The 11,384-nt window shown below is 39.2% G+C and overlaps 3 protein-coding genes across 3 annotated transcripts; 2 read left to right on the top strand and 1 right to left on the bottom strand.

The window, feature by feature from the left end:
* The first annotated feature begins 588 nt into the window (after positions 1–588).
* On the top strand, positions 589–1,759 carry LOC117781033 (SUN domain-containing protein 1). Its single transcript, XM_034617749.1, has 4 exons — positions 589–752; positions 811–1,389; positions 1,449–1,612; positions 1,669–1,759. The coding sequence occupies exons 1-4, from the start codon at positions 597–599 to the stop codon at positions 1,694–1,696; spliced, it is 927 nt and encodes a 308-aa protein (XP_034473640.1). The 5' UTR covers positions 589–596; the 3' UTR covers positions 1,697–1,759.
* A 352-nt stretch (positions 1,760–2,111) lies between these two features.
* Positions 2,112–8,012, top strand: LOC117780936. The gene is made up of 5 exons (XM_034617632.1): positions 2,112–2,608; positions 2,690–4,147; positions 5,020–5,352; positions 5,411–5,537; positions 6,037–8,012. The coding sequence occupies exons 1-5, from the start codon at positions 2,150–2,152 to the stop codon at positions 6,192–6,194; spliced, it is 2,535 nt and encodes an 844-aa protein (XP_034473523.1). The 5' UTR covers positions 2,112–2,149; the 3' UTR covers positions 6,195–8,012.
* LOC117780937 (cyclin-K) lies at positions 7,977–9,408 on the bottom strand. Its single transcript, XM_034617633.1, has one exon. The coding sequence runs from the start codon at positions 9,337–9,339 to the stop codon at positions 8,089–8,091; it is 1,251 nt and encodes a 416-aa protein (XP_034473524.1). The 5' UTR covers positions 9,340–9,408; the 3' UTR covers positions 7,977–8,088.
* Positions 9,409–11,384: the final 1,976 nt, after the last annotated feature.

Raw genomic sequence — 11,384 nt, 5'->3', positions numbered from 1 at the left:
AATTAAAGTTAATATTTCAATGAAGGTTTGAAGTTCGTCCGCCCTCGGGAATAGAAGTTAAAAAATTTAATTCAAAAAAAAAAAAAAATGACATCAACAGTTTTAAAACTCCAGCAAAAAAAAAAATCCGGATTTAAGTACAAAAATGAAAAACACCCAATTTCGGAAATGTACTTGTTTTTTTTAAGTACAAAAAATCAAGCCAGATCGGGAAATTTTCCAGGGTGGCAGCCGTTTCACCGGGTGGCAGTCTTCCACACCAATAAAGAAAATCTTAAATTTTAAAATATATGAAATAAAGGTTTTCATTTGAATTTTAATTTGAATCTCGTCACCCGTCGGGAAGAGAATTTACAAATTTAATTTAAAAAAAAAAGTATCTAAAAATCGACAAAATTCAAACAAAAATTCTGCAAAAAATTTAATAAATATTTGGTGGAATAAAAACAGCAATGGAAAACGAAACAAACATTGCCCATGCCCTCCTCTTCATCCAAATAAGTTTATTATGTTCAATCATTTGAAATCACAGTAGACTTTAGTTACGCTTCAACGTGTTTATACTTCAAAACTGTAATTTAAAAAGGAACTTAGAAATGGACATTGCAAGACAGCGATGCAGAAGACGTATCTGTTTCACGTATATTGTGACATTTGTGCTATTATTTTTATTTTTCTCTTTTCTTATGTTTAGCAATAAGAACAGCGTTACTTCACTCTCGAGGCTAAAAGAAGATGTTGCCTGCTTATCGGTAAATAAATTGTAAATTTTAATGATATAATACACAATATGCCCTTTATATTTTCAAGAAAGTTCTAATGAATCAACAAAAGGAATACACCAAGACCGGTGGCTCGTCTAAAAGAGATTTCGATTGCATCACAAGTGATAACGGAAGATCCTTAGGAGATTCTTCATTTATAGGTTGCGATTGGCCAAAAATGCAGGCTTATGTGGACTCGATTGTAAAATCCAAGCTTAAGACCCTTCTGGATGATATTTATAGTCTAAAACAACAAATTATGGGCTCTGGGTGTAGTTCTCAGTCAAGTTCATATAGTAATCAAGTGGCCATAAAAAATACTCGAGTCAACTACGCTGCGGACGAACTGGGGGCAAGAATTATTCATGTATTGGCGAAACCCATAGGAGGCTCCAACATTTTAAAGACTGTTTTGGGCCTAGATTTTAATGCGAATCCTCCGATAAATTTATTACGTTCGGTCGTAACGCCGGGATCGTGTTTCGGTTTTCAAGGTTCTAGCGCGACGGTTTCTATTCGATTGGCCAAAACTATAATTGTAGAAGAAATAGCTCTAACCCATGTACCCAAGGAGATGACACCCATGGTAAGCGTCGATAATGCACCGAAGGACTTTGAAGTTTACGTAAGACTTAAAATTTGCACCCATTTTCGTGCTTATACCTTGAATATTTGTTTTGACAGGGATTGCAATCCAACGGTAAAAAGGAACTATTGGGTCAGTGGACATATGAAAACGCGCCCAAGAAACGTACACAAACTTATAAAGTTAATAACAATAATGCCATACAAAATTTGGTTATTATATTCAGTTCAAATCATGGCGCCAATTCAACTTGCATCTATGGGTAATTTTTAAAGCTACATTTAACTAAATTGATTCTATTTTTTATTCAAATCGCAGCGTGGAAGTGTTTGGGAAACTTATTTAAAGAAGGCCTCAATATAAATATTCACTTCACTTTTTGTTTACATTGTTTTTTTTTATACGCATATTTTCATATTTTAAAGATAGTTATATTTCTTATGGATTTGTTTTCGTTTTATTTCACTTATGACAAGTATTTTTTTGGAATGTATTTTTTGACTGCAAACCTTGGTTCTTATCTAATTTTAAGTTTTTAGTTTTTATTAAATTATTATTGTATTGCAAAGTTATTGCATTTATTTATCAATTTTCATAAACTTAAATCACCAAGTAAATAGTGCTGAAATTTAAATAAAAACTATCGATTTAATATCGATTCAAGCAAGCAGCGAAAAATATTTTTAAGTGAATGATCGCACTTTCCGACTACATTGCGACTTTGACTGCGACTGTAACTCATAAAGATACTTTCTGTCGAAAGTCACGCCCATCTCTAAGGTGTAGCTTGCAGTTAGACATGAGCGATAACGATTATCGTTTTGGTTTTGGCAAAGATAAAATTAAAGTAAATAAATTGAAACACGATGGCTTGTGGCGACTAAATCTGAGTAATAACAACAATCTTGTGGAGTGCAACTCGTCGCATAATTGTGTCAGCCCTGATGGCGAGGAGCAGGCAAAACTTCAAAGGACAATGGCAAAAGTGAAACAGAAACAGACAACAACAACAGCACCAGCAGCTGCCACACCAACAATAACGACAGCGGCAGCAGCAACAACAACAACACAAACGCCAATATCAACAGCCACAACAACAACAATAAGCGCTGTTGTTGTAACGCCCACTTGTGTTGCACACATTGAGGATGAGGGCGGAGGAGATGAAAGTGACGGCGCTGCAGCGGACGACGATGACGGTGACGGTGACTGCGACTGCGCTGCTGCAGCAATCGCAGGCCTAGAGACCAGTGATAAGGCAAGTGGATTTTCTTTATGTTTGCATATTCTTCTTTTTATTTCTTTATACATCTCATTGTTTGTTGTTATTATAATTCAGCTAAATGGCATCGACGTCGGCGCTGCTGCTGCCTACACGCTGACTGCGCTGCAGCCGCTCAATTGCGACTTGGCGGCTGCCGCAGCTGCTGCCTCAGCACTCTCGCCCACCGACGCGGCCATTGGCGGCCTCAGCTCCAGTCGCACCTCCATGAACAACTCCACAGAGAATCTGAGCTATGCCAGCGACAATTACTACGCCGACGATCTCATACTACTCGACGACGATGACGATGTGGATGCCGAAGAGATATCCCTCAATTCCGACGACTGTGTCTATGCGTATCGCGGCGATGCCGCTGACTTCGACATGGCTGCATTGGATGCCAGCACCGGACGTGGTGGACGTAATTTGGACTTTAGTTTGGTTCGCGATGATGAGACGGACTTTCTGGAAATGGATTTCGAACCAGATCCGTCGTCAGAGCTGGAATTTGCGGCCAACGCAGCACAGGAGGCAGCTGCTGCCGCGGGACATGCTAATCTTCTGCTGATGCAGCGCGATTACAGTCAGTTGCAGAGTGGAAGGCACATGGGCACGCCCACACAGACACGCCAGCTGTACAGTTCGCCCATTGAGGAGCTGGCGCTACCGCTGGCGCTGGCGCCGCCACAGGAGGCACTTCAGCGTTTGAGCAAGAAATTCGCGCGCATCAGTCTCAACTTGGATCAGATCAAAACGGATGCAGATGCTGGCTCCGATGTGGATGTGGATGAGCTGTTGTGTGGTGTCAAGGATGATGAAGATTATGCAGATGTTGCCGCTCCAGATGCCACAACGCTCGCACACTCGCTACCCAGCACACTTGTCTATACCAGCTTCAGTCGGAGCACCAGCGTGCCCAGTGAACATGCCCATGCAACCGAAGAAACGTGCAACTCTAAGCTGACGGGTGCCAAGCCAAAACGCCTGAGTACGCTCTCCAACTCCTCATCGTTAGTATCCGCCGGCAAGAGCTGTGCATCCTCTTCCAAGTCACGTCGCTCACAGCCCAGCTTCGATGAACGTTGCTACAGCTGCACAGATTTCCGTGCTGTCTCCCTGCAGCAGCAGCAGCAACAACAACAACATCAATCCGATGTGGCGCCCATGCTTGTGGCAGCAGCGGCCGTTGTGGCCGCCAGTGCAGCCATGGCCAGCAACTCGACCCAGTTTGATTTGGGCAACGGCGAGGAGACCTGCTTGGACTGTCTGGAAAAGGAGTTCCTGGCCAACACCATTGGCAAGGCCCTCGATCTGAGCAGCTGCTCCAAATGCCGCAGACGCTTCGGCAGCCGTGGCAGCAGTCTTTCTCTCTACGCCCGTGCCGAGCAGACGCGTTGTCGCAGCGGCTCTCCGGGATATTTGGATGAGTTTGGCGGCCTGTTCAGTTGGCACAATCCGCCGGGTGGCGCCGGCGACATGGGTCATTACAACCAAAGGTTTATTTCGTGTGATAATAATTTTGGCGGCGTGCAGGTGAGCTGAAAAAATTAGCATTTTTCTTTGTCAAGCTCTCGTATTACTATTGCAAAATGAGATTTAAAAATATCCGCTTTCTATGCGAATTGTAGACTTTATAGTAGCGTAAAATACCTACTTGTACGTGAAGATAAATCTAAAAGTCTTAAATTATTTTTAAGACATTTGCCTTTTAGTCCAAAACTGGTTTTGGTTGATACTTTGCCCAGAAAAGATAACTAGCCTTCTCTCCGGTGCTCCGTCAGCAATAGACACCTTTATGTCCAATAGAAATACCAGAAGTCCAAAACTCAGTATACCAATATTTTTTTTAAACCAACTGGTCTTCAATTTGCTCCAACTGCATCTGATCCTTAAGACCTAAAACAACAACATCAACTTAAAAGTCCACCATCAAAGGAATGACAGTGCCGAACCGTTGAAAATGCACCTTATATAGTCATTTGAGCTAAGCTTATCTTTGACTTATCAATTTGAAGAAAGTAAGAACTAAGTACCTAGATATTCTCTACACATAGTAATAAACAGAACTAGAAAAAATAAGATTTTTGCTAAAAAAAAGTTATTTTTATATTTCTTAAAAAGAACAAGAAAAAAACAGAACAGGTATATAACAGATTTTTATTATTTTTAAACTGTAGTTCTAGTTATGTGACGTTTTGTTCAATTTTATTAAGAATTGCTCGTTGTTTATCAATATATGTTAACTTTTTTCTAAAATTAAAAATATATGTATCAGGGTTAAAGTGTATTCTTGTTTATCCGCACGTATCACAAACATGTCTTTCAACTAATATTTAACATTTGTTTATCTTAAAATACTTAAGAATTTTTGTTTTAATCGCTTTCTTGAAATTGCATTGGGACAGCTGCCCAAGCAAAGCTTTTCGACTGAACCACTGGTGGTGCGCCTGTCCACGGCGCAACTGAGTGAGGATCATCTGGTGCAGGCGCTGGACAAACTTCACGTTTCCTACAATGCATCCCTGCTGCATGGCTACTTTGAGCAGCTGGCAGCGCAGCCGCAACAGGACGCGGATGTTGGCAATTTGAAGCAGCTGCTGTTGCATGTCTCCCAGCGACAGTGTAATCATCGCAAGCTCAAGAAACTGATCGAGTTGATCACTCAGCAGCAGCAACAGGAGCCTCCACATCAACAGCAGCAACAACAACAACAACAACTCAATGTGCAATTCAAGCGGGTTAGAAAATGAAATTCTTGAAAACAACAAATTTTTTAGAGGTTGGTATATTTTTCAGAGCAACGCTGGAAATGCTGAGTTGGTGCCAGTCAAGGTAACTGAAATTCTGGCGGCTTGGAAACGCCATCCCGATCTCTACGTGCTGCGGCAATTGGATGCACGTTTCCATCGCGCCAATGTTCTGGGTAAGTAATGCAATTGGAGTGAAGTATGTATGATTCGCTTAGTTGCACAAAAATTCTACAAATTCATAAAATAACAATTTCGGTCGTAACAATTTTTATTTTTTAATTATAAAATGTACTTTTTGTTTATAATAACAACCTAAGAAATAAGTTTCATAATAGTTACAAAATAATATTAAAATTTCCATTTTTATAATCATTTATCAATTTTTAAAAATAAAAAGAAACCATCTAAGTGTCGGATGTATTATTTGTTAAATTTGTAATTACAAAATGTAATTATTTTCTGTAATTTTGTTCACATAGATCGAGAAATAAAACTTACTTGTTTATTTTAAACGAATTGCAATATTTCCAATATAAGGTCTCACTCAGATCACACAAATAAATTACTATTAAATTCTAAAGTATCCGTAATAAATGCACTTTGGCGATAATTTTTGAGTACGATTAAACACTGAACTAAAAAAAAATCTGTAAATTATCCATTCGATTTCAGGTAAAATTGGACATATTGTGCGGCAGGCCCAACAGCAACAACAACCGGCATCAGCAGCATCAACTTCAATCTCATCAACGCGACTCGCGCTGCCCGAGTTTATAATGATACCACAGTATTATGCTTGTGGTGAATTAACATTGACGCGAAAATGTTAGAAGCTGCCACACACACACATGCACAAACGTACACACACACACACACACACACATTCACACATTCACACATACAAACTCGAGCACACCACAACAAATGTTTATGCGTGGTTGCGTTTTGTCGATTTATTTAAATTGAGAGATTAATTGAGAATGCAAATTTGCAATTGCTAGCGATCTGTTCCCGTTTTCGTTTTCGACCAAAGACGTGATTTTAATAAATTGTGTTAAATATAAATAAATAGTAAAAATATGTAAACTGATAACATTAGCTTGTTAAATAGGTGTGTATTACATTCAAGCCAATTCTGTCAATGAAATTATGCGTTTTAAAACAATTATGCATAATGTCACCTAGCTGTCATATAGTTTAAGATATATTTAATCACATTACATATATTATTCTTCCGATAAATGTTATATTGTTTACTGTTGGTTTTAACGCTTCCAAAAAGTTTAAGCGGAATTGGTTTGAATATCGCATATCGGCTGAAAAAAACCAAAATAAATAGCTTCAGCAAATGTTATCAGTTAAAAATTAAAACTTAAAACAGTTAAGATTTATTTCAATTTTTACAATTTACAGTTTTTAACATTATTGGTTTAAATATCGTTTACTTTTTTTTTATTTAATTACAATTTGTTGCATGAAATTTTGGGAAAATTGTTGATAAATAATGGAACAGAACAGAGCACATATTCTAATTGCATTTGAATGCCGAAGCTGCCTATTTACAAATTTACAATTCACGCTAATTGACCACGCATAAACCTTTAAAATAGTTTTATCACCGATGTATTGGGAGGTTTTTTTGGGGGATAAATTGCGGTGTCTCGTCGCTAAAGTTAAGCGCGTATTTTATGTATGTGTTATAACGTTATTCACAATAACCGTTAATCGATTTGCAATATTTATATAGAACCATATATGTGTGTCAGCCACGCCCACACATAACGTATATCACAATATAAAGTATGCATATATTAAATATATATATATGTATACATATGTATGTATAGCGTATATAGCTTAGCTTGTATACTAAAATAAAACTAAAATACACTATAAACTGTAAGTAGCCAAGTAAATTCGCACACACGAACAAACATTCAACGCTTACACGGCGAACTAATCGTGATATTGAAATATATACATATAACATATGATCAGTAACTACAAGATTTTATGGTAAATATTTACAACAGGTGGATAAGTCAAACATTTGCGAAGAAAATACTTGATTGGAAGGGATTTTAATTCATATTAACCAAATTAAAATAAGAAATCTTTGCATCGTTTAAAAATTCGAGCAGATTACTAGGTCGCTTAGGCACACAATGGATTCCGACTGGGTGGTCTGGAAAAGCTTTGACGAAGTGAAATTGAGCTCTTTATTTTAGGTACTTATTTCAAAACATTTGTGTTAGCACAAAATTTTGATTCGGAAAAATGAAATCAACAAAATTCATTGAAAAAGAGAATTATGAAAGACCCGAATACGTTTCCAAACTACTATGTTTTTTCCATGCATTTTTGAGTATATTGACGTATTGTAAACATTTACCGACTTCGTTACCTTAATTAAATTATGATAACTTATTTAAAGTCACGATTAGATGCTGTCGTGTAAACAAACTTATAATAAATAATCACAAACGCACACACACACACACACATGCTCATTACATTTCGTGACGAGGACGCATCTCAGCTCTCAGTCCAATCCAAAAAACTATGGACTCCATTTCCTACTCCGCAAAAATAATGCAACGGTGAGAATAATGTTTTGTTTTAATAAAATTACGCTTTATTAATATTAATTATTATTGACGTGATTCCTTCTCCTAACTAAATCGACAACTGATTGCAACAACATTTTTGAGGTTTTAGGCCAATTTATTGATAACGTTGCTGCTGCTGCTGGCGTCCGGAATTGTAGTAGCCCGGCGCTCCTCCGCCAATTGGTCCCGGCCCGGGTCCCATGTTGGGCGGCATGGGTGGAGGCGGGGCAGCTGTGGTGTAGTGCGTCGGAGGCGGCGGCTGCTGTGCCCAGGCGTTGGCCACATACGGCGGCATAGGCACAACGGGAGGCGGAGGTGGTGGCGGTGCATGGTACATGTGATAGCTGGCCGCATTACTGTTCAAGCTACCGGGCGGCAGTGGAGCGCCAACAGCATTCGGTGCGGTTAGAGGCAGCGCATCATTTGGCGGCGGTATGGAGACAACGGGAATTGCGCTGGCCAGTGACTTGATGCTCTGTATGTTGTTCAGTTCACCACCATTTCCACTAGATTGCGGTGGTGGTGGCGGTTGGCACTCGACACTGGAATTGAGGGTCAGAGATTTGACGATTGTGGTGGGACTGTCGGCACGACTGGGTGGCTTTTGGGGCGGACTGTTGGGCTCCTGGCCTTCCTTTTGCGTCGACTGATAAAGATCGAGCACCTGGTGACAGATATCCTCCAGTATCTCCATGGTAACATTCGATACAAACATATCCCACCATCGCTGATGCTGCGGCTGACGTCCCAGCCAATCCAGTACCGTAAATTTGCTCAGCTTGCTGGCCAAATGAATCAGAGCAACGGCTATAATCTCTGGTTCCCATTGCAGACAGACGACCGTACTCAGTGAATCGTTGACAAAGTTCCAGGCCATTTGCACCATCTTCTGTAGCTTCTGTTGGTCGCCCTTGAAGCATTTGGCATACTTAAGCAGAAACGTATAGGGATGCTCCACCTGCAGATCAAACTTGATCGTCTGCAACAGGATACGCTCCAGTGTCATTACCTCCTCTTTGGGATCATCTCCAAACGAGTAGAAGTAATTGTCATTAAGTATGCCGCGTGCCGTTTTGATAATGTCCCGACATTTCTTTGGCGTCTCCTCCACCTTGCCAGCGAGGAACAGGCAACAGCAGGCGGTAACGTAGCGTGGAAAGCTTTTGAACGAGTGAAACATGTAGAAGCGGTGGAAGTACACGACACCGGTGGCCATTGTGTTGTGGCCGAGCCCCATTTTGGTGCCGCATTCCATGATGAAGCGTGCGCCCTCCTTTCGATAGCGCCGCTCTGTCTCGTAGGAAGCCCCATCCAGTATCGAAGGTGTCTCACGTAGCTCCTTTTTGTCATAATACCAGCAAGGCATCTTATTCCTGAGCCTATTTTATCGGTTTGTTTTGGAAAATCTTATGTTGTATGGTTGCCGAGGGTTGCCCATCCAGTAAAATTTTACGATCTGGTTTGATTATTTTTACATAAGAAATAGGTAGTTTTTCCAAAAACGTTATTCTAAGTTTTAGTACCTTTTCCAAATCTTTTTTTTTGTATTTTTTAGCTAGAATTTTTTTAATTTTTCAAAGTTTTATTAGACTTTTCCGATTTTATGATATTCTATTTTTTTAGAATTATAATTTCTAACTTCTCTCCTTGAGGGCTGACGAACTTCAAACCTTCAGTAAAATGCTATCCCCAAGTTTATCTTATTTGCAAATTTTGAATTTTCATCAATTTTATTCACTTTAAATTTGCAATTTTTATCAGTGCTGGCAGCTTTGCGACCGTCAGTGTTGAGATTGCAAAGAAGTGCTGACAACTTTTTGGAGGAAAATATAGCTGGAAGGCATCCGAAGGCATATAAAAATATAATTATTGTGTCTTATTGGACAAAGTCCTTATCTACCTTAACTTTGCGTTGCGATAAGTTGGAGAAGAGTTTTCGAGTTCAATCGAACTCTAAATTTGTCAGAAGAAGCTATAAAATAGCTAAGTTGCTAACAGTGCTGCAAACTATGCCTGCGCTCCAAAGCATTTACCAATACTCCCGGCGCTGCCACCTGAACGAATATCTACCAAATTTAATGCACTTTTTACACTGGGTGCGCGCCAAGATTAAACAGCTGTTATAAGGATGAGTGTGACCATGTGCTTTGAAATGAGCGCGTCAATTTGAACTATTCATTTTTTACATTTGAAAGAAAAGTGTAATGATAATTGTATCGAATGAAGAAACATATGGTACAGTTTAAAAATGTCACTCGACAGCGTATGTTTGCTAAATAGTTGGCAACTGTTGCTAATCTCACTTATACTGGCTTTAATTACCCATTTTAGTCTGGCCTTTCTATCTCTGATATTATCGGGCATGTTGACTTTCCACAGCTTTGTTGGTTTTAAAGTCGGTGGCGGCGGCGGCGCCTGCAACAAATGGAACAAATGGAACGACCACTACCTGTTGCTAGCCGGTCCATGGCCAATGTTCGCCAATTAGCCGCAATGCCTTGGCATAGTTGAGGTAACTATTAATAACTAGCCTTTCCAGTTGTCTTTGTCCGTAGCCGTTGTCGTTAGCTTAATATGTACTGCTCGCCAGAGTAATGCGGTCAACAGCTTGCTCACCCGTTTGACAGCCACTAACAGGAATTTGGTTATGTGCCTTACTCCTCCAGTTTTCCAGTTTCCGTCATATACTTAAAAACAGAAATACATATAATATATGTACATATGCTCGTATGCATTTAATACTTTGCCGTGCCGCCCACTTTTGTCGCAATTGGGGTACCTTTTTATACCCGGTACTGGTAGAGTCCATGGGAATATTGTGTTCGTTGCAACGAAAGCACCGAAGTCATAAAAGCTATTGAAAATATTCATTATCTTCGACTTATTTCATTTGATTCATCGCGAATTGAATAAAAATGAAACTTCAGCAATAATATATAAGCTTTTTTTTTTACTTGGGTAATTTCTTTCGGTTTTATTTTTAAGTTTCTTTAAAAAGTTCTTTTGTAGTCATATTATTATAAAATTACTCCAAATTAATTAATATCATCATGAAATTCAATAAAAAACCATAGTTTTAAAATCATGTCGAAAATGAAAGGTTTTTATTATTCTGTTTCTTTTATGTTTATTCCTAATCATTGAGTTTTTGTTAAAAAAAAAAAATTATCGTCATTTAGGATGCTTGATTTAAATTGAGTAACGGGTATCTTATAGTCGTGAAATCGACTTGTTTTTATTTTGCATAATAACAGCCGAATTGCAAAATATGAAAAACTGGTTTGCATTTCGCTTGAGGAAGTGTTGAGCCAGCCAGCAAGGCAGAACAAACAATAGCGCACCCTAGGGAGTCCCAAGACCAGATCCAATTCAATCCAATCCAGCAATAGCTCTGCATCAGCTTGAAAATTT

This window comes from Drosophila innubila, assembly GCF_004354385.1.
Source record: "Drosophila innubila isolate TH190305 chromosome 2L unlocalized genomic scaffold, UK_Dinn_1.0 4_B_2L, whole genome shotgun sequence".
Taxonomy (NCBI): domain Eukaryota; kingdom Metazoa; phylum Arthropoda; class Insecta; order Diptera; family Drosophilidae; genus Drosophila; species Drosophila innubila.
Note: the sequence above shows the minus strand (reverse complement) of the source record. Positions and strands in the feature narration are given on the sequence as shown.